Source organism: Lissotriton helveticus, chromosome 7 (assembly GCF_964261635.1).
Source record: "Lissotriton helveticus chromosome 7, aLisHel1.1, whole genome shotgun sequence".
NCBI lineage: Eukaryota > Metazoa > Chordata > Amphibia > Caudata > Salamandridae > Lissotriton > Lissotriton helveticus.
This window is the reverse complement of record NC_136068.1, coordinates 1592633666-1592656880: the sequence shown is the minus strand read 5'-3', so window position 1 is coordinate 1592656880 and position 23215 is coordinate 1592633666. Positions and strand designations below refer to the sequence as shown.

Here is a 23215-nt window from a genome sequence, read left to right as displayed (position 1 = left end):
TATAATTGGAATAAATGTACCACTATTGTCCTTTATGGCTAGTTGTGTGCTGTGTGATTTGCCATTTTGTTTGGCTTTAAAACCCACTGTGGTTTCTTTTGTGAACTCTTTTGTAGATAGATTCTGCCCCATTACCCTCAATTCTTTCTCTTAAATTGTCAATGGTGTTAGGGGGAACTTTACACCAGCAAGTCTAAAACTAACCTGTCCCTCACTTCCCCAACCTCCTGTGTCCACATCAGCGACTCACGTACCTGCATAACACTGCACTCTCATATCCCTCTGCATTTCTAGACACCCCTAGAACAAGTATTGTGCATTAACATCTCTGCTCTTTATTTTTCTTGATGCTTCTGGCTACTAGAGAGCAGCATTTTGATGTCAAGCACAGTCTATTTAAAGTGCTAAAATCTGCTAAATGAAGCACTGATGTTGATCTAAAATGCACACATCGCCTTCTGCTAGGGAGGAAGGGGGCTGGAGGACACCCACTAACACTGTGGTGGGGATCTAGACCCCAGGAGATAAGGAAAGCTAACTACTCCCCTGGATTCTATCTGTTGTTCAGACCAGACATAAACTACATCATACTGCCAGCCCCTATGGCCTATTTCTTAGTACTAGGCGGAGTAATATTTTCTGCATCCTTTCCCTGTGGTAAGGTTCATGTTTGCTTTTTGGGTCAACCTGGCTCTCCCTAGCTTGTGTAGCCCTAGACAATGCATAGTTTTGCTAATGATAGCAATGGTCTTTCCTAAGGCTAAGGTCTGATTCCAGCAGCTCAGCCCAGACCCTCACAGTAAGTTTGAAACCCACTCTGGTTCCACGTTTAACCTCACAACAAGGCCTATCTCGTTTGCGTGTCATGGAAGAGCGTAAGCACTCGAAGCTCAGAACACACCCCACGGTGTGGCTGAGAAAGGATCACAACAACTGAGCGAGACTTGTCATCCATACACCCCACCGCCTGGGTTCAGCTCCACAGGGATCCACTCCTTTTCCAATGTCGATGGGGCACCTTTTCGGATATTAGGACTCCGAGGAGATTCCCCGGCCATAGGGAAATCAGATTTGATGCAAATTCTCTTGCTAGTGTGTCTCACTTGGATATGGCCAAAGAATGATAACTGTACATCAATAAATATAATTTAATTTATACACTGCACAAGTACGTGCACACACACACAGAAGCTGTAGTACAAGATACACCAGTATACTGAAGATAATATATTTACGATGATTAAAACAGAGATGGACAGAGGAAAACAGCGTGTAAAAGAGGAGCAACTGAGGAAAGATGAAGGGAGGAAATTGCTGACAGAAGGTTAAGAAGTGTGGAGGGATGGTGTAAATGAGGCAATGAAGAAAGGATAAACAGGAACAGGAGAAAAGAGAGACACAATAAGCAAAATGACAGGAGTGAAAAGAAGGAATAAAGAAGGAGAGAAAAGAGAGAAAACAAGGAGTAAGGCAGAAGTGGAGGAAAGAAGGGATGATAGAAGGACGGAAGGAGTAATTCAATCAAGAGACAAAAATAAGGGGATAAGAGACATTGGAATGTTGAAATAGATGGCCAGATAAAAGGAAGGAAGAACCAAAAATGATTTTTTTAAAAAGAGATACAGAAAAAAGAAGGAAAAAAGTAAAAATAAAAACTACATGAAATAAACAGTTGGTGGCTTGAGAGGAAAATAAAGTCATGTATGTGGATTGAAGAACTATTGAAAAGTCAAGCAATAAACAAATACATTCCATCTTTATAAACCCGTCTTTTGTGTCCTGGAGGATGACTAGTCGGACCGCTTGACCTTCGGGCTGTAGGGTGATGAAGGGCACTTCTAGGTTACCCCCTAGATTCCAGGGACCTGTGAGAGGAAACAAGGAGGAGAGGATCAGAGCATGTGAAACAGCCTGTCTTAAGAACGTGTGGAGTGAGGACAACGTCTGTTTTATTTTTTTTACTAAGGCCTCTCAATCCAATGTGAATAATTTAGTTACCCAAAGAACATGTTTCCTTTTTAGGTCTGGGATTTGACAGTGTAACTGTCGATGAGATCTACTGCTTACCATATACCTAGAGTAGGCTTTTGGTCCACCTCTTTCAACCCTTGACCTTCTTTGATGAGCCTCTTTCAACCATTGGCTCATGTCTTTGCCAACCATGCATTGGATAAGCCCATTGAAGTATTTATCTCTCACCTAACGCTATTGGCCGTCTGGGTGCATCCTTCTGACGTCTGTCGAGTTCTTGCACTCAACTGAGAGAGGGGCCAGTATAACCCTCTCTGTCCACTCCTGCACACTAAACCTAGTCCTATTGGCTTTGCCAATGCTTGCTCATTTAGGGCCTCATTTATGAGAAATGACGCATCGCTGCGTGAAAGCAGCGATGCGTCATTTCTCAATGCGCACTCCTTGCATCAAGATTAATGCGTCATATTTATAATATGACGCATCATGTCGCAAGGAGTTACAGATACGTCAGTATTTCTGACGTATCTGTAGGCGCAAAAGTGACGCATTGCTGGAGTGTGTCACAAAAGTGATGCAACTCCAGCAATGTGTACTTTCACATGGGCAAGTCCCATGTTGTTAGTGCCTGCGTCAGTCGTACGCCTGCCATGAAGCAGGCGTAAGATTTTAACGCATTAGCAGCCAAGAAATGGCGCAGTGAAATCTTATAAATTTCACTGCGTCACTTCCATGACCTTTCTTGCGTCAAAACGCCCCCCTTGCATACATTATACCTGGCACAGGTATAATGTGGCGCAGGGGTTTACAAAGTGATGCATCTACCTAGATGCGTAACTTTGTAAATATGGCTCAACAAAGCGCATTTTTTACACCACTGGTGCGTCACATAAAGTGACTCACCGGCGGCATATAAGTGATGCACAGCCTCATAAATGAGGCCCTCAGTCTCTATCTTCCTCGCGGTCTCTGACAGGTGCTTGCAGTATAATTTAATAGGGGCTATAATAGGGTGACTATTGTGTTAGGCAAGGCTTTTAGATTTCTGTCTTTCAGGGTTAGGGGTCCAGGCTGTGGCATTTGTTCCCTACAGAGGGAGAGTCTGCCTAATGTTACAGATATCTCTCTGCTTCTCTCTCAGATCAGTTCACACTACACATGTATGAACCTTAAAAGATGTCTAGGTAAATAAAAAAGGACTTACAAGGCAGGGATCTGTGTCTGCATAGATAAAATGCTGTGCTTTGCTGGGAAGCTGGCCTTCACGGGGCTCACATAGCTTGCAATCAAAGACGAACATTTTAAAACTGAGTTTGAGGCTCTGGTTACAGACCTAAGGGTGTTTTTGCACTGTGTCAGACAAAAACATTACATTTGTTAAGATTTGCAGAAACCACCACCTAAATTAACTTTTCAACTAGGATCCTTAGACAAACAACTCCAGGCACTTAGTAATTATTAGGTAGACTTGTGAAACCGGTTTCTCCCTACTAAGGTTTGTACATATTTATTTTATTTCCACTTTTAGATCTTGGATAGTATGTGCTCGAATGATTATTGTTTTCTTTGAACATGTCACTGACAGGTCTGGTGTCTGTATGTCCCATGTTCCTGGTGAACGAAGGAAGATGAGAAAAGGCGGCCCATTCTCTGAAGAACTTACAACCCGTAAATAAGTACTTGTGGGAATGGTTCTAGTGTGTGTAAAATAATTCCTTGGGCAAGTGAATGCTGTAGAGAGGGGCCAGTAGGTGGAGAAGGAGCTTCCCCTGATCAGTATTATCCTGAATGTGTATGAAGACAGAGTGATAAGTGCTCAATTAAATGTGTTAATCTCAGCAGGAACGCATTTCTGAAAGTCTGGATCTGTCCAAGAAATATTTCTGAATATTTTCTTTCTGCAAAAACGTTGACGTCAGAGAAATACAAAGGATATTCCTTGGCAAATGGTCCAGAAAGGTTTGATTTGTTTCTCCATATTTCTACCTGGCACCATGCATGGAAGGCGTTTCACGGTTAACCCATTTTTAGGTTTCGCCTGGCGATCCGCTGCGCGGCAGCATTCGCGCAGGCGAAATCTAATGTTAGAACGGTATGGGGGACTTGAACCTGCCCCTTCTTCCATTGGCTAGCTCCATAAATGGAGGCTAGCCATTGGAAGACATCCTTGTCAATCACTTTTTCCCGGTCAGAACGCGAATCGTGGGCGTTTCTGACTCTTTTTTTAAGTCCCGCCCCATGTTGCCGTGTGTCCCGGGCTGCGCTGTGATTGGCTGCCGGCTCGGGACACCCCCGTGACGTCATTCCCCGGGCCGCGCTGTGATTGGCTGCCGGCCCGGGACACCTCCGTGACGTCATTCCCCGGGCCGTGCTAAGATTGGCTGCCGGCCCGGGACCTGACTTGTTTCTGTATGTATCTTTTTTATGTAACGCATGTAATCCTTAGTCCTTATGTTTTCAACTGGTTCTTATGTAAAGCGCTCTGACACCTTCGGGTAAAGTTTGCGCTATATAAAATCGCATTAAATAAATAATAATAAAAAAAAATCAGGCTCGAGCTTCCAGGTGCTCGTTCACCGCTACTATAAACATTATTGATAGAGTCGAGTCAAACACCTCAACACAGCCTAAATAACATGGCTCGTTGAAAGTGCGTCTAAATGACAGATTTGAACTCCAGCATGGTTTATATATTTATGCCAATAAAGTGAGCACCATTAAGCTGAGTAATCGCACATTTTATCTAAGAGCCTAGAGACAGCTCATTTAGGCTTTATAAATATTGACTATTACTTTGCTCTCAACGAACTGAGTCTCTGAGGAGACTTATTAGAAAGCAACATTTTTTACGTGCTTATTTGGCTAGGGTGTCCCTCCTGAATAGGCTGCTGCGTTTGCGGCTCGGGATGTCTTTTTAGTGTGAGATTTAAGAGAGAGCCCTGCGAGGGGCGGGCGGCGTCGAGCGCCGCGAAGGGGCGGCCCAGTGAGGCGGAGGAAGCCCCAGGCTCGGGTGTTCTGAGAGGCCGGGAGGGAGAGGGGGCTGGCCGTGCTGGCGCTGTCCCTGGTAGGCTCCCGGGATAGGGGACTCGGACGCGGCAGTTATTATCGGCGGCGGCTTCTGCCAGGGCGAGCAGAAGCCACCGCCTGGGCTGCTGGGGCAGGAGGAAAGCAGCAGTGCCATGGAGGAGATCGCCACGGAGAAGGAGGCGGAGGAGAGCCACCGGCAGGACAGCGTCAGCCTGCTGACCTTCACCCTGCTGCTCACCCTCACCATCCTCACCATCTGGCTCTTCAAGCACCGCCGCGCGCACTTCCTGCATGAGACCGGCCTGGCCATGATCTACGGTAAGGGGCGGGGGCTGCCGGCCGGCCGAGGGCGTCTCTCCGCCTTCACACCCTGCCGGCTCCGTTGTCTGGTGTCCGTGCAGTGCAGCACGGCAGGGGCCTCCGCAGACCCAGTGTGAGGGCGCTGAGGGGCTGCAGGTGGAGGGGAAGTGGGCTCAGAGGACAGTCCGGGTGGCGGGGCTTTATACTAGGTCATTCACAGACCCGGTTTGAGGATTCTGTTGTACTGCACCACTGGGGGAAGCGGGTGTGGGCCCGCAGCACTGCCAGAGGTGAGGTAGCGTTGCACTACTCCGGGGACATCCACAGACTCGGCGTGGGGGCACTGAGTCATTACTAAATGTATTTCACACAATGCACCTGTGAAGCCAGCAGCGACACTTACTTCCCTGCCGGGTTGGGGAGGAGGTGGTATTCACGCTATTATGTGGCAGTGATTTGCACATACGCACGCTGCGCCACACTGTCCCCGGGGGTGGGACAGTCAAACATTTTATTGGGTCTGGGAATTAAATCCACACAACTGATAAAGAGGTCTCCGTCAACACTGCCAGCAGGGCTGTGAGGAGGGTGTACTTCTCTCTCAGACATCTTTACAAGGATGTACAGATTAGTGCCACGGTATAGCGTACATTCTAGGATGCATACATGATACTGTACCTTGTATCCGTGTAAGTTTCTGCACTCAGAGCAAATTCGGCACAAACTTGACCAGATTCGTCGCATCTTGTATCAGTATATGTGGGGGTGATGCTCTATGACTGCGTCTGTGGGAGCTGAAGAGGTCTGTGACGACCTCAGAGTGGTCTTAGACAGCCTCCCTTTATAGACACCTTTGGCAGCCTTCAAGCCAGCATCCTTGAACGCGTTTCTTTCCGAGGATGGGAGTGGTGTGATAATGTGATTGTCCTCATGAGTTGGTTCGATGCCTTTGTTTGGATCCAAGGTATGTGACCGCTCCTCTGGACAGGAAGTCTGACAGATGTCATATACAGGGGTCTTTGACAGACATTCGATGGGGTCTGGTGACGTGGTTATAATAGATTAAGTAGATTGATTTGACAACCTCCATGGACATTAAAGTGCGACAGCCTCTAAGTGTGTGTCTGTGACATACTTTGTATGTGCTTAATATAGACATGTGACCGCCTCTGTGGCTGTCTGTGTGACTCATTCAACATGTGAGACACCCTTTAACAAGTTTTGAGGAGTCCACCATTCAATGTCATGCCATATTAACCCGGTAATAACATTACTTAAAATTTGAATAAAACCTACAACTAACAGAGGTTACTTTGTGTGTGGTAGTAAGATTGTATGTGTGCGTGTGACCCTCTGTGTGCATAATGTAATTACAAGTTGTATGGCTATTGACATTGTAAATGACAATGCCATTTATTTATCTGTTTTCAAAACCAACACATAAATAAAAATGTTGTCATTTACAATGCCAATAGCTCTAACTTTGGCAAAGGTGAAACCGTTGCATTGTAAATGCTTGTTTTAGGATGGCTCAGGGGTTCAGCCAGGCACTTACTTTTTCTAACATCTATATAAAAGCACCAGGAGGTCTGCATCTCCCAATGACACCCACCTCTGTCCTGGGGGGTGTCGTGGGAGTTCTCCTGGAGGGCACAAGCTTCTCCCAATGACATACAGCTCTGTCTGAGGGGGTGTTGTGGGTGTTTTCCTGAAGGGCACAAGCATCTCCCAATGACCCTCAGGTCTGTTCTGGGGGATGTTGATAGAGTTTTCCTGAAGGGCACAAGCATCTCCCAATCACACCCAGGTCTGTTCTGGGGGTGTTGATGGAGTTTTCCTGGAGGGCACAAGCATCTCCCAATGACACCGAGGTCTGTTCTGGGGGTGTTGATGGAGTTTTCCTGAAGGGCACAAGCATCTCCCAATGACACCCAGGTCAGTTCTGGGGGTGTTGATGGAGTTTTCCTGGAGGGCACACGCATCTCCCAATGACACCCAGGTCTGTTCTGGGGGTGTTGATGGAGTTTTCCTGGAGGGCACAAACATCTCCCAATGACCCCCAGGTCTGTTCTGGGGGGTGTTGTGGGAGTTTTCCTGGAGGGCACATGCATCTCCCAATGACACCCAGCTCTGTCCTGGGGGTACAGTGGGAGGTCTGTTTAGGGTTGACTTTACTAATGTATTTCTCCCCAAACAAACCCTATTTAGCAACATTAGGATAAAGAAAGAGTCAGAAAAAAACACTACTTACTAACCTGTACCATGTAGGTTGCATAAAGCTCTTTGATGACACTTCATAGCTCACTGTGCTAGACAAGATTGTAACTTGTGAACAAAAGGATCTCTGTGACAAAAGCAGTGACCCACTAAGCTATGCACACAAAATACTGTTTTATGATCTGCATGGTACACGTCCTTTGTGGTAGGCATATTAACTGTTTGGGCTACTTTAGATGATTCAAAACTGCCACTAGACAAAGCTCCGATGTCTCTACAGCAGGTGGATTAATCACCAGAGTTATCTTGACACTTTTATTGTTGCATGAAAACTACTGGCTATGCAAGGAACTCTGCAGCGGGTGCTTTCAAAACCACTGCACAGCTACCACAACGGCCCCCAGTAACAAAACTGGCCCCCCCGCCATCCATGGTAATGTCGATGCCTGGTACGGCCAGTCCAGCCTTGACCCTCGCATCGCTTACTATTGGTTGGCTTTATTGTCTATCTCATTTGCTTGCTTCTTTTCAATGGCTTACTTGTTCCAGCTTGTCCATCTTGTGTTTGGCCCCCACCTGAAGCATGGCCTCATTACCATCTCATTGACTGGCTGGCTTATATCATCCTATCAATGCTCACTTTTAGAAAACTTGCTTTATTCTTTTCGCTTAAGCATTAAATGAGAGTGCATTTGTTTTCTAGCTCTCTCTCTTGTGCGATTCTATGCCACCAAAGACCCGCCACCCCATGCTTCATGTTACTGTCTCCTTTGTGTTCCTCCAAGCTCTATCTCCTGAACTACTCCCTCTACCAAACTGCCTGCCTCCCCCTGTGCTCAGTGTTCCTTTCCCACTAGTGTGCTACTTTCCCCTCTCCTGCCCACTCCGTGTTGCTCCCCCTCCTCCATTGTCCACCACTGTTTTTGGTGGGATGTATGACGTTACAACGCATACTTTTACAACGCCTACCTTTACAATGCATTTTTTACACCGCAACATCCATTACAACGCACACCATTACAACGCATACCATTACAACGAATACTTTAAAACTACCTTTACAACACATTCCACTACAACGCATAGTACATTTACAACGCATACCATTACAACGCACTACACTACATTGCATATAAGGTAAGTGTTGGATAGTGTAGGGGTTAAAATTACTATTCTAACTCCAGGGGGTGCAACAGTAGGGTAAGTGTTGGATAGTGTAGGGGTTAAAATTACTATTCTAACTCCAGGGGGTGCAACAGTAGGGTAAGTGTTGGATGGTAATTTATGCGTTGTAATGGTATGCGTTGTAATGACTGCGTTGTAATGGTATGCGTTGTAGTGGTGTGCGTTGTAGTGTCATGCGTTGTAATGACTGCGTTGTAAATGCATGCGTTGTAATGGATTTTGCGTTGTAAAAGTTTCGTTGTAATGGTAGTGCGTTGTAAAAATTGCGTTGTAAACATTGTATACCTTTTTGGTGGAGAGGAGAAAATCAAGCAGGAAATTGCTGCCTGCCCCTCTGCCTTAAAGAAAGGTGCATTTGCAATTCTTCTCTTTCATTTGTTTTATTTGGTGATCCAGCTTGGATCGGTAAATAAAAGAATGGAGCCTATGCCATAAGCATGTATGCATAATCATGCATGCCCGCACCTGCAAAATGACATAGCGGCGGTGGTCGGGTCATTGTGTCATTTTTTGCTTTAAAAAAAAAAGTCTTTTTGGCCATGCTGCACTGCATCTTACTGATGCTGTACAGTATTTCCAAAAGGCATAGGCACAGCCAGTAGCTCCTAATGGCGGGACCTACTTACTTTGCAAAGTCTTGTTTTTCACACCTCTGACTCTCGAAGTGTATTTCAGTGTTTAGCACTTCTCTGGTTAGATGGCAGTGATGCCCTTTTGTTGGGTCTTTACTAGCAGCAAGTTTTTACAGTTTGGTTTTACTACCATTCATTTTGTTCTTTGATTCTTTTTTAATTGAAACGTATATTGCTCTAATAATTCAGGCTCATCTTTAAATTCACTGCTACCCAGTTTTGACGTACTCAGTGAAGTACCTCTGAAACAATGACATAACAAAATCTAAATATATTCCATGTAACCATTATAATGAGTGATTTTTTATGCCCAGTATGTGTATGTCCAAACCATGCATCGAAGGCTATTTTCCATTTATTGACTCCCTCAATATGCCATCTGTTATACACTCAGGTCAGGTCAAACTTAGCCCAACATACCACCAATTGTATGTAATGGATAGAAAGCACTGTTGCTCTATTCAGCAGCGGCGGCTGCTCCGCTAGTAACAAGATGAGGCGAATTTTCGCCCCAAACCAATTGCACAGCTTTGAATGCCTCCTTGGCGAATTCATTCATCTGTTCAACCATCAATTAATCGTTTTTATCAATTTACTCCAAAAACTTTTTCTTTTTCATGATCCTTATGACTAGTTTTATGCTCTACATGCGGGATTAATACAGCTATTTTCCAGGTTTCTCATGTTTAAACTGTGCCCATCCGAGCTTCTTGTAAAAACACGACTGATGCCATGGTTCGTTCCAAGCAGTGTTTATTGATAACCCAATGCATTTCGGGCGGGATACGCCCTTCGTCAGGGGACACTGTAAAGTAACAATAAAGCCATTACTGCCTTGCATAGCTATCTAATGTAATTACAAAGAAATACAATGTGCGTTTTAAAACAACATTATGATCCATATATAAATAATGGTCTATTTTTTACTTTTCATTATTTCAGCGAAAACTTGGTATATGCAATGCATCTATGTTCCCTTTCTGCTTGACAAACCATACATACTTTAAGTCCAATTCCTTGCTATGCAAGGCAGTAATGGCTTTATTGTTACTTTACAGTGTCCCCTGACGAAGGGCGTATCCCGCCCGAAATGCATTGGGTTATCAATAAACACTGCTTGGAACGAACCATGGCATTTGTCGAGTTTTTACAAGAAGCTCGGATGGGCACAGTTTAAACATGAGAAACCTGGAAAATAGCTGTATTAATCCCGCATGTAGAGCATAAAACTAGTCATAAGGATCATGAAAAAGAAAAAGTTTTTGGAGTAAATTGATAAAAACGATTAATTGATGGTTGAACAGATGAATGAATTCGCCAAGGAGGCATTCAAAGCTGTGCAATTGGTTTGGGGCGAAAATTCGCCTCATCTTGTTACATTGTTCACTTAAGTGCCATTGGGGCAAGGCACTACACCAATGCTGCACGCATCTCTCTTACAGGAATGGACAAGTTTGATAAAATTGAATACAAGGGTGTGCATCCCGATATCCTGCATTGGCTGCTCCGCTAGGGCATAGGAGCATCACCCACTGCTCTCTGGGCAGTGCACAGAAAAAATAAAGTGATAATAACACAACGATATCATCATTTTATTTTTGGTAGAGCTTGGAGTCTCCTCACAGGGAGGAGGAGTTGTTTGTGCACCATAAGTGCGCATGATGGTTTGTCTGGCCGTTTGGGCAGGCCAAACCGTTATATGCACTTAGCATTTCTCCACCAGGCTGTGTTGCTCAGCCGGGTGGAGAACTGTCCTAGGCACTGCCTGAGTGGCTAAACAGGCCTAACAGACCAATCCCAATGCTGCTTTCATGCTGGTGACAGCAGGTCGTGATTGGCTTAGGGAAGTCTAGGAGCCTGGGTGCTGCTGGGAGCCAGGAACAGAGGGAGGATGGAGGTGAAGTGGAAGCCCAGTGACCGGCAATCAGCAGGTAAGTCATCTTGTCTTTTTTCTTTTTTCTAACTATCATCACCGTTCCCTAGCAGCCACAACTGCTATTCAGTTCTTTGTAATCAATGCTATAGTGCAAGCCAGTCTTCTTGGGCACAAAAACATAGAAGCACCCACAGGAGACTGAGAGAAAACCATAAGAGAGCGGCGCAGTTATCTTCAGTGTGATCTTGAAAAGGGATAGGCACGTCCTATTGGAACAATATACCAAGGTTCCAGATTGGCAGTAAAATCATGTTCATGGTAAGGCAGCAACCTTTGCTGATTATGTTCCAAAAATATATGTTAGTGACATGTTTCAATTGTACACCCATCCATAAGAACTCCTGGGTCTGAACATCACCAAAAACATTGATGGTCCAATAAAACAGAAAAGAAATGAGCAACAGAAGTCGCAATCTCATACTTTCAGGTCTGAGAAGTTGCAGGTCTGGAAATACCTTCTTTCTCAGCCAAGTCAATAGGAGCCGCATGAACCATAGTAGAACGAGTAATTTTTATGATAGAACCCATAACGATGCACCGGTACACCACATTGTGAGAAGTTGGCCTGATATATGATGTTTCCAATTCTGGAACCACCTTGTATCAGTCCAAGCTATCCCTTATGGTGTCTGGTTGTAAGTCAACCTTGTAGACAAGCTATCTTAATGGTAGCATAGACTAAGCAGCCTTAAAGGCTTAACTCAAGAGGTCGTGTTAAGCAAGCTGTTTTACCAATCACAGTCCTGTAATATCAAATGAAAGGACACCACACAAGTATATATTATAAAAATATATGTATTTATTACTCAAAATAATCCCCAGTATTCTTTATGAACAAAGGGGCACAAGCGTTAAATCAAAAGCACAGTATAACATACAAAGTTGCACAATTATGGATGAGGGAGAGGGGCCACTCAGACCATATATTAAGAAAGTGGTATAAGAGATACCAATCGAACAGTGGTTAGGCCTAGGGCCTAGGGAATCGCTGGGAGCAGTCGGGACAAGCAATGCTGAAGTCGGGAAAAGCCAGCGGGATTCGGGTGCAGTGCTGAAAGCACACGCGTGCACCAATGCAAGTCAATGGTGCATAAAAGTTAAGCAATTAGAGTTTTAGGACACTTCCGCTGAACCTAGAAAGACAAAACTTAAGACACAGACCCTAGAGGTGTGTACCAGTGTGGGAACACCGGCGTTGCAATGTTACCTCACCCACAGGAAGCGGGTGCACAGGGTCGAAGTAGTGTCGGGTTTCGTCACGCTGGTTCTTGGTGCTTGAAGCTGAAGAGGCTGCAGGCGCTGTGAAGGAGAACTGTCCGGTGGGATCCAAGGGTGGATCGAAGTCGAAAAGTACCTGAAAGCAGAGGGGACAGAGTCTGGGTCACTCAGCAGTGACCAGGGTGGAACCAGGATGGAACCAGGCAATGTCGGGCGCAATTAGGTCGTTGTCGAGGAGCTTCTCTCCGCTGTCACGTGGGCTCTGGGGCATCTACGAAGTCCAGGAGCGGGTCATGATCTGTCCCACAAAGGCTCTCGCCGTCGGCGCTGTCGGCTTCAAGATTGGAGCAAACAACACTTGGCAAAAGCAATCCACGCGGAACCGGGAGATTGCTTCTCACTCAGACCAGGAGGGTCAGAGTGGGTACTCCTTTTCAGGGGAGTGGGTGCAAATCTGGAGCAACCAGAATCACAAGTTGTATTTCGTTTTTCGTTGGCACAGGGGCCACAAGCCAGGGACTGGCCAACGCGTTGAGCCAAAAGAAGCAGAAGGGCCCCACGCAGCACTCGTCGAGTGTGGAGGGCTGAACTTCGGTGCAAGAGTGGCTCAGGGTTGGGGCTTCTCAAACCCCGGTGTACAGCTTCGAGGGTCACTCGTGGGCTGCACGGTCAGCGTCTCGTGGTCTTTTCAAGATGGCGTGCCCCACGCTTCCAGTCGCCTCCACGGGTCTCAGCTCTGCAGGGACAGTGGATCGGGCTGTTAGAAGGCAGGCAAGCTTTATCTCGTCGATCTCTGTTGCTCGAGTTCCGGCGGGAACTGCAACAAAGCAGACGTCGAGGTGCTCGATGGTGCCTGTTTGCACAGGGTGGTCACTCCTTGACCACAAGGGAGATTCTTCAGTCTTCTACGTTGAGTAGGATGTCGAAGGGTCCAGAGTTTCATTTCTTATGTTTCATCAGGATAATCTGAAGTGCATTGGCACTGCTCCCCCTCTTATTCGAATCTGGGGGGCGGGATTACCTGCTAGGTCCCCTCCTATGGGTGGGACCCAGGAAGGGGGTGGATACACCCCTTTCCTTTGATCCAGGCCGCGCTGGGACTGGGGCTGGTGTGCCCCAGAACCGGTTTGACCGGATTATGCAAGGGGCAGCCTTGTGCTCCCCATGCAGTGTCTGGTTTCTTTCAAACCTCCCTGCTACAATCCACTATCTCCTGTCTGGGGGGGTGTGACACCTCCCTGCGACAGGAAACCCTTTGTCCAGGCCCCTTTGAATGAGTTTCGGTCAGCTTCAGGGGGTCAGACTTGTGTCTGTGGCAGAAGCATCCATTTTGTGGATCTGAGGCTCTTTTAGAAATTAACCGCATTTTAGTAAAGTAACATGTCTTCTCCCTCTAGAGGGGTGGAATGCTATCCCCGTCGCCAGAACTGGTGAGGGGATAGTATTCCAACTCGTATGACACCTTACACAACATGTTTTGATAACGCCAAACCAAAGTTGCTATATAACCGCGAGGATTATAATGCACTTAATAGTATATGGTATGGCATTATCCTGAAACAGCTTAGGGATTGGTTCCCGACGGCTGCAGACAGGCTCAGCTCATGCTAGAGCTCCATCTCACATTAAACCACGCACTCTGCCTCCAGGATTGCTGAGGCCTTCCATAGGAGTGGCTCACAGGTTTATATGTGTCCAGATATAGGTTTAGATATAGATATACTATACCTAAGCAAGGGGTGATTACACCACCTTGCCCCAGCTGAGTGATTAGCCAGTTGTGTCAATTTAAGAACCAGCCAGGGGTGGCAAAAGATATGCTGCAGCCCCTGGTAGGCCTTGGTGGCACCTATGCCCTGAGCACCTATAGTGCATGGTACAGGGGCTGACAAGGAGTCCATTTCCAATTGTGGTATGTACCTAGGGTACATGGAATCCATTTTACAGAGAGAGCAGATAGCCTGGGGCCCTGATTAGCAGGGAACCAGGCCAACTAAGTCAAAAACCAGCTAAACACAAGGCAAAAAATCTGGGGTAACCATAGTCAGGTAGCCACCTTCCTACATAACCCCCCCCCCCAAACGGAAGGAGATAAGGCTATCCTTGGCCAGGTAAGCCTATATTGCCTGAGTGGCCATATAAGGAAGTACCTGTACTAGCATGGGTACCCCCTGTCTCATGGTCCACTAAGCAGTCCCTCACCCTTGGGGTATTAGAGGGTCTCCACCATAGGGAATCACTACCTTGGGTGTGTTTATGCAAAGTCAAAGGCTGGTTTGGATATGGAGTATTGAAGTGAGGCTCCACTAATTTAGGGCTCAGCTTCCTCCAATTATCTTCCACCATGTGTGCCTTTCTTTCTTCAACTGAGTTGCACTGTGCTCTCAGGGTCAGCCTCTGGCTACCTAAAGCTGAAGGCTGGGTCCCTCTGTTTGGCTTGCTGGATGGACAGTTCAGGTTTGGGCCCTTTGGGTCCCAGGTTTGCCTGTGCCCAACAGAATCCATCTGTGGGAGGTCCCTAACTATTTTTAAGGGGGCTCCCTCAGGAGTTTTTTAAGTTTTCACCTTACTAGGGCTACTAGTTTTGGTGCCCCTTATCTTTTGATGGGGGTGCTTTATTTGACAGGGGGCCCTCTGGGTCTCACTGTTCTTCTTGTTCTCTGCAGCCCTGGGCTGACTAAGGCAAGGTAGAGAGGGGCAGGTTACCTGCTCCAGACTGGGTCCCACCTGAGAAGGGTCCACTGACATCAGAGGCTCTGTCAGGCTAGGCCTAACCACCTCTGGGGCAGTTCCTTCATCAGGGGTAAGATCAGTTCCCTGAGGAGGCTGATCCTTTCCTAAAGTCTGGTGAGGGGGAGATTTCTCGTCCTCCTCTGTGCTCTCAGTTTGTGTGAAGTTATCCATCATTTCAGGTTTCACAACACACATATCAGTTTGAGTTTGGGCTGTGGCCATCACAGCCCCACCAACCTTTTCAGGAGGGGACTCAGTTTGGGTTTCTGCTGTTATCATAACAGCTTTGCTATTCTGTTCAGGAAGAGCTTTTGCTAAAGATGGGGCAGAGAGTTGTTCAGCCCTACCAACCTTTTCAGGAAGTACATCTTGAATTGGGGCTATAGCCATCAGAGCCCCACTAACCTTTCCATTGGAATTTACCATTCTAGAATGGGTTTCCTGTTCAACCTCAGCCCAGGCTGAGATTTCTAAATCATTACCCAGTAGACAGTCCACAGGCAAGTTTGATGACACTGCCACTCTCTTTGGGCCAGTGACACCTCCCAAGCTGAGACTTACTACTGCCATGGGATGATTTGTTTGGATTCCATCAATGTTTGTTACCTGGTATGTGGCACCTGGTAAAAGTTGCTTAGAGGGGACTATGCAGTCAGCCACCATGGTGATGCTAGCCCCTGTGTCTCTAAAGGCTTCAACTTTCAAACCATTGATGATGGGTTCTTGTCTATATTTGCTCAATGTATTTGGGCAATCAGGGAAGTTGGCAAACCCCATGCCAGTCTCATAAACAAGATTATTTGGGGATGGGGACCTGGATAGGCCAGGGTCCACCTGGGCTCCAAAAATAAACCCACCCAGATTCCTGGGTGTGCTCCCACTTCCTGGGGGATTACTGCTGACAGTAACAGGAGGGGTTGGAACTGGTTTTGGAGGTATATTTTCTTTATTGCTATTCTTGGGACAACAGTTGTCTGTTTTGTAATGTCCAACCTGTTTACAGGCATAACAATAAGGCTTTTTTTCAGTTGAGGAAGTGTCTTGGGACCCACCCCCATTCTTGGAGTTTTGGGGCCCTGGGGAAGTCTTTTCCTTACTTTTATCCCCACCCTTTTCTTGAGGCTTGGTAGACTCCTTCTTCTGGTTACTGTCCTGATTCTTAGGCCTAATCCTGGTTCTGACCCATTTATCTGCCCTCTTTCCCAATTCTTGGGGAGAGGTCAAATCTGAGTCCACCAGGTGCTGGTGTAAGAGCTGGTTCTGACAATTACTTAGGATCTGCTCCCTCATAATCAAATTATACAATCCTGTGAAGTCATGTACCTTGCTGCCATGTAGCCAACCCTCCAGAGCCTTAGTAGCACAATCTACAAAATCAGTCCAGTCCTGAGTCTGTGTCTTCTGGGTGTCTCTGAACCTTAACCTGTATTGTTCAGTGGTTAAGCCAAACCCATCTATCAGAACACTCTTCAGGACTTTGTAATTGTTAGCATCCTCATGTCTGACAGTGAGGAGCTTATCTCTCCCTTTCTCAGAAAAGGAGTACCATAAGATTGCAGCCCACTGTTCCTCAGGAACCTGCTGTACCATGCAGGCTCTCTCAAGAGCAGTTATCCACTTGTGGATGTCATCCCCTTCCTTGTAGGGGGCCACAATCTTTGTCAGGTTTCTACTATCATAGGACCTGGGTTTCTCTCTAGGAATATTGCTGCCACCAGTGGAATCTAAGCCACACATTTTCTGTTCTCTTGCCAAAGCAAGTCTAGCTTGAGCCAGGGCTACCTCCTCCCTCTCTATCTGGAGTTTGACAGCCCTCATCCTGGCCCTATGCTCTATCTTCTGAGAGGAAGTCATCCCTCTCTGAGATTCTCTTGAGGCACTAGAAATATGAGAGTCCCCTGATGGAGATCTCACCCTTCTGTTGCCTGGGAGAATGATATTTTGGGATCTGGGGAGGTGCTGGCCCTCTCCATTCCCAAGTAGGTTTAAGTTGGCCTGGTTAAGGCTGGTAACTATAACCTGGTTACCCCTCTGATCCTGATTTTCAGGGTCCTCTACATCTGAGTCCTCCTCCTCCTCCTCTTCCTCCTCTTCTTCTTCCTCTGGAGTGGTATCAGTTACAGGGGGGTTCACTCCATCTCCTGAATCTAGGGGAGCTGCACTCGCCTTAGCTAAGTCATCCTGTTCTAGAATGGCTATCAGGGTTGGAATGGTGGGACCTCTGCCCCTTTTTAGCCCTCTTGATATGCACAAGGCACACAAGTCTTTGTGGCTAAGTTTGTCGTAGCTGGAAGTTGCCTGGGTAAGGTCAACTGTCACAGGCAGAGAGCTTGGAGCTTCACCTGTGCCAGACATTACTGCTAGTGAGGTGTAAGTGGTGCACTTACCTACACTAAGTGTTTTCCCTAAGTGTTTTCCTACTGTACCTTGCTAGTGAGTTGTAGTCAGGGTGTGCTAATCCCTTTAATCTACAACTACTAAGTTCAGTAGAACTTAATATGCTAAGCTTTTGATTTATATGTACCTAAGGTACTTGATGTGATCTTTCAATTTGATAAAAAGATTGCAATGGTAAAACAACAGCAAGCTCAAATCCGCACCGCTGCGCACCAATGTGAGAAGTTGGCCTGATATATGATGTTTCCAATTCTGGAACCACCTTGTATCAGTCCAAGCTATCCCTTATGGTGTCTGGTTGTAAGTCAACCTTGTAGACAAGCTATCTTAATGGTAGCATAGACTAAGCAGCCTTAAAGGCTTAACTCAAGAGGTCGTGTTAAGCGAGCTGTTTTACCAATCACAGTCCTGTAATATCAAATGTAAGGACACCACAACAGTATATATTATAAAAATATATGTATTTATTACTCCAAATAATCCCCAGTATTCTTTATGAACAAAGGGGCACAAGCGTTAAATCAAAAGCACAGTATAACATACAAAGTTGCACAATTATGGATGACGGCGAGGGGCCACTCAGACCATATATTAAGAAAGTGGTATAAGAGATACCAATTGAACAGTGGTTAGGCCTAGGGCCTAGGGAATCGCTGGGAGCAGTCGGGACAAGCAATGCTGAAGTCGTGAAAAGCCCGCGGGATTCGGGTGCAGTGCTGAAAGCACACGCATGCACCAATGCAAGTCAATGGTGCGTAAAAGTTAAGCAATTAGAGTTTTAGGACACTTCCGCTGAATCTAGAAAGACAAAACTTAAGACACAGACCCTAGAGGTGTGTACCAGTGTGGGAACACCGGCGTTGCAATGTTACCTCACCCACAGGAAGCGGGTGCACAGGGTCGAAGTAGTGTCGGGTTTCGTCACGCTGGTTCTTGGTGCTTGAAGCTGAAGAGGCTGCAGGCGCTGTGCAGGAGAAGTGTCCGGTGGGATCCAAGGGTGGATCGAAGTCGAAAAGTACCTGAAAGCAGAGGGGACAGTGTCTGGGTCACTCAGCAGTGACCAGGGTGGAACCAGGATGGAACCAGGCAATGTCGGGCGCAATCAGGTCATTGTTGAGGAGCTTCTCTCCGCTGTCACGTTGGCTCTGGGGCATCTACAAAGTCCAGGAGCGGGTCACAATCTGTCCCATGAAGGCTCTCGCCGTCGGCGCTGTCGGCTTCAAGATTGGAGCAAACAACACTTGGCAAAAGCAATCCACGCAGAACCAGGAGATTGCTTCTCACTCAGACCAGGAGGGTCAGAGTGGGTACTCCTTTTCAGGGGAGTGGGTGCAAATCTGGAGCAACCATAATCACAAGTTGTATTTCGTTTTTCGTCGGCATAGGGGCCACAAGCCACCTGGCAAGGGACTGGCCAACGCGTTGAGCCAAAAGAAGCAGAAGGGCCCCACGCAGCACTCATCGTGTGTGGAGGGCTGAACTTCGGTGCAAGAGTGGCTCAGGGTTGGGGCTTCTCAAACCCCGGTGTACAGCTTCAAGGGTCACTCGTGGGCTGCACGGTCAGCGTCTCGTGGTCTTTTCAAGATGGCGTGCCCCACGCTTCCGGTCGCCTCTACGGGTCTCAGCTCTGCAGGGACTGTGGATCGGGCTGTTAAAAGGCAGGCAAGCTTGATCTCGTTGATCTCTGTCGCTCGAGTTCTGGCGGGAACTGCAACAAAGCAGACGTCGAGGTGCTGGATGGTGCCTGTTTGCACAGGGTGGTCACTCCTTGACCACAAGGGAGATTCTTCAGTCTTCTACGTTGAGTAGGATGTCGAAGGGTCCAGAGTTTCGTTTCTTATGTTTCATCAGGATAATCTGAAGTGCATTGGCACTGCTCTCCCTCTTATTCGAATCTGGGGGCTGGATTACCTGCTAGGTCCCCTCCTATGGGTGGGACCCAGGAAGGGGGTGGATACACCCCTTTCCTTTGATCCAGGCCGCGCTGGGACTGGGGCTGGTGTGCCCCAGAACCGGTTTGACCGGATTATGGAAGGGGCAGCCTTGTGCTCACCATGCAGTGTCTGGTTTCTTTCAAACCTCCCTGCTACAATCCACTATCTCCTGTCTGGGGGGGGTGTGACACCTCCCTGCGACAGGAAACCCTTTGTCCAGGCCCCTTTGGCTGAGTTTCGGTCAGCTTCAGGGGGTCAGACTTGTGTCTGTGGCAGAAGCATCCATTTTGTGGATCTGAGGCCCTTTTAGAAATTAACCGCATTTTAGTAACATGTCTTCTCCCTCTAGAGGGGTGGAATGCTATCCCCGTCGCCAGAACTGGCGAGGGGATAGTATTCCAACTCGTATGACACCTTACACGACATGTTTTGATAAAGCCAAATACAAAGTTGCTATATAACCGCAAGGATTATAATGCACTTAATAGTATATGGTATGGCATTATCCTGAAACAGCTTAGGGATTGGTTCCCGAAGGCTGCAGACAGGCACAGCTCATGCTAGAGCTCCATCTCACATTAAACCACGCACTCTGCCTCCAGGATTGCTGAGGCCTTCCATAGGAGTGGCTCACAGGTTTATATGTGTCCAGATATAGGTTTAGATATAGATATACTATACCTAAGCAAGGGGTGATTACACCACCTTCCCCGAGCTGAGTGATCAGCCAGTTGTGTCAATTTAAGAACCAGCCAGGGGTGGCAAAAGATATGCTGCAGCCCCTGGTAGGCCTTGGTGGCACCTATGCCCTGAGCACCTATAGTGCATGGTACAGGGGCTGACAAGGAGTCCATTTCCAATTGTGGTATGTACCTAGGGTACATGGAATCCATTTTACAGAGAGAGCAGATAGCCTGGGGCCCTGATTAGCAGGTAACCAGGCCAACTAAGTCAAAACCAGCTAAACACAAGGCAAAAAATCTGGGGTAACCATAGTCAGGTAGCCACCTTCCTACACACATACATGAGCGAATTATGATGTAGAACCCAAGTAATACCAAAGAACAAATAGTAATTAGGAATATCGATAAGAATGAATGAAATATTGTGCTATGGTCTGCACAGACGCCACAAAGAGGCTTGACTGGAACACAAGCAATATATTATCATAGGCATACACCAGAATCCCCTGCTTCTCTTTATGACTTGACTGTTCATCATCCATACTAATATAATAAAGAGAGAGACCAAACCTTTGAGGCGGGTAATCTCAGGAACCGCAGCACCAATCACAACACCCAATACAGCGTTGGAAAGGGCAGTTGCAGCAGAAGGACATAGGCTATGCAGATGCCCATCATATACATTTAAAAGGTAAAAGAACCGTGCCAGCAAAGTAGTCTGGGCGTGTCTGCATTGTGGTGTGGGCGTGTGCTGGGGGCGTGACCAACGCTGGGGGTGTGTGGTACGTTCCGCCCTTCATGCCATGTCTCATATCGTGTGCTGTGGGTGTGTACTGGGGGCGTGGGCGTGTGCAGGGCGCGGGATTACGGAAAAAAAAGCGAGCGTTGTGCCCAATATTTCATTGTTTTTTCTTCCCAGGTTCTGTACATTCCAGCTCCGGGTGTCCACCCTGCTCCCTTTAAATACCCCTGCACCACATAATCATAACCCACCCTTACTCCTTAAAATACCCCAACACCCTTAAACACTAACCCATCTTAACCCTATAAATATACCCTGTACCCCAAAACCCAAACCTATCCCTAAACCCTAAAAATACCCCTGTACCCCAAAACCCAAACCTAGCCCGGAACTCTATAAATACCCCTGTACCTCAAAACACAAACCTACCCCTGAACCCTAAAAATACCCCTGTACCCCAAAACCCAAACCTAGCCCTGAGCCCTAAAATACCCCTATACCCCAAAACCCAAACCTACCCCAAACCCTAAAATACCCCTGTCCCCCAAAACCCAAACCTAGCCCTGAACCCTTAAAATACCCCTGTACCCCAAAACCCAAACCTACCCCAGAACCCTAAAAATATCCCTGTACCCCAAAACCCAAACCTAGCCCTGAACCATAAAAATAACCCTGTAACCCAAAACCCGAACCTACCCCTGAACCCTAAATTAACCCCTGTACCCCAAAACCCAAACCTAGCCCTGAACCCTAAAAATACCCCTGTACCCCAAAACCCAAACCTAGCCCTGAACCCTTAAAATACCCCTGTACCCCAAAACCCAAACCTACCCCTGAACCCTAAAAATACCCCTATACCCCAAAACCCAAAACTAGCCCTGAACCCTAAAAATACCCCTGTACCCCAAAACCCATACCTATCCCTAAACCCTAAAACTACCCCTGTACCCCATAACCCAAAACTATATCTGAACCCTTAAAATACCCAAACACCCCAAAACATATACCTCAGTACCCCAAAACACATACCCCTATACCCATACTTACCTTATCCAAACATAAGAAAAAAATGCTTTTGCCATTCATGCATTTACAACAAATATCTTTGTAAATGTATGCGTGGTAAAAGCAGATAAAATGTAATGCTATGCGTCATAATGGCATTGCAGAGTCATGGTACTTTCGTAATGAAAGTATGCGGAGTGATGGTATGCGGAAAGAAAGTTGCGGAATAATGGGTGTTTACCCACCCCCGGTAAGTACATTGGTGGCACGGCGGCCCACATCTCCAGCAACATACTCATAGATTTTCACCACCGATTTGAAAAATGCACAGGTCTCTCTCATTGATGGCCAGCACCGACATACACTTTTAGACACACCTCCCGCCACAAGTTCTAGAATTGCGAACTTTAGAGCTGGGGAGCTACGTTCGAATCTCGGCATCAGCTCAACATCCTGTGATTCCAGGCAAATCGCTTTGTCTCCCCATGCCTACCACAAATGAATGTGTTCTTCTGTAATGTAAATTGTGCTCATGCCATGTTGTCGAGTTTGCGCTATATAATATTGCAAGGAAAAATAAAGTAGGGAAACTCGAGTTCACACACTACTGAACGCGCACTCTTAAGTGCATCAAAAGTGCACTGTGAATTGGAGCATTTCACAGGCCTGTCACAGATAAGAAATGCTATCAAAACGAAATCCTACAAAACAATATACTACTGGCCGGCAACAATTCATACCCGTACAACGTCGGGACGGGCTGCTAGTATATTATAAAACATGGGAACTCGAAGATTTTAGAAAACCTGGGTAAATAAACTGTTTTGTAAACAACAATGGTTCACTAAGGCCATTAAACCCGTAAGTGTAAAAAGGCATATGGTCTTAGTGCATTTGACAACCAAACAATGCATAGAACACCAGGGTAAGCATAGAAGCAAGGCGCAAAGTTAAACTTCCCACTCAAGCCTAACAAGCGGGCGATGATGGACAGCACTCTGATACCCTGCTAGGTCATGGTCGTGCTTTATAAAACTTTTCAAATAAATAAATAAAATGCAATTCATTTTGATATTGAATGTGAAGATCTGGTGCTGACAGTTTAGTAGAAGGAGCTCGCAGGTAAAACGTAAAAACATGCATCAACTCAAAATAACAAGATGTTGTGACTCCTATGTTATTTTTATATAATGAAAGAGGAGTTGATATGTTTATAGTCGGCGGCGCTTTGATCT

The 23215-nt window shown here is 46.6% G+C and overlaps 1 protein-coding gene across 5 annotated transcripts in view; it reads right to left on the bottom strand.

Annotated features, from left to right (window-relative positions):
- Positions 1 to 1134: 1134 nt before the first annotated feature.
- Positions 1135 to 23215, bottom strand: part of LOC144770555 (protein lin-7 homolog B) — a 493355-nt gene continuing 471274 nt past the window's right edge. For all 5 annotated transcript variants that reach the window (XM_078655164.1, XM_078655167.1, XM_078655165.1 and 2 more), the window contains one exon: positions 1135 to 1865. In XM_078655164.1, the coding sequence (XP_078511290.1) occupies positions 1844 to 1865 (22 nt within the window). In that variant the 3' untranslated portion in view covers positions 1135 to 1843. The remainder of the gene's footprint in view (positions 1866 to 23215) is intronic.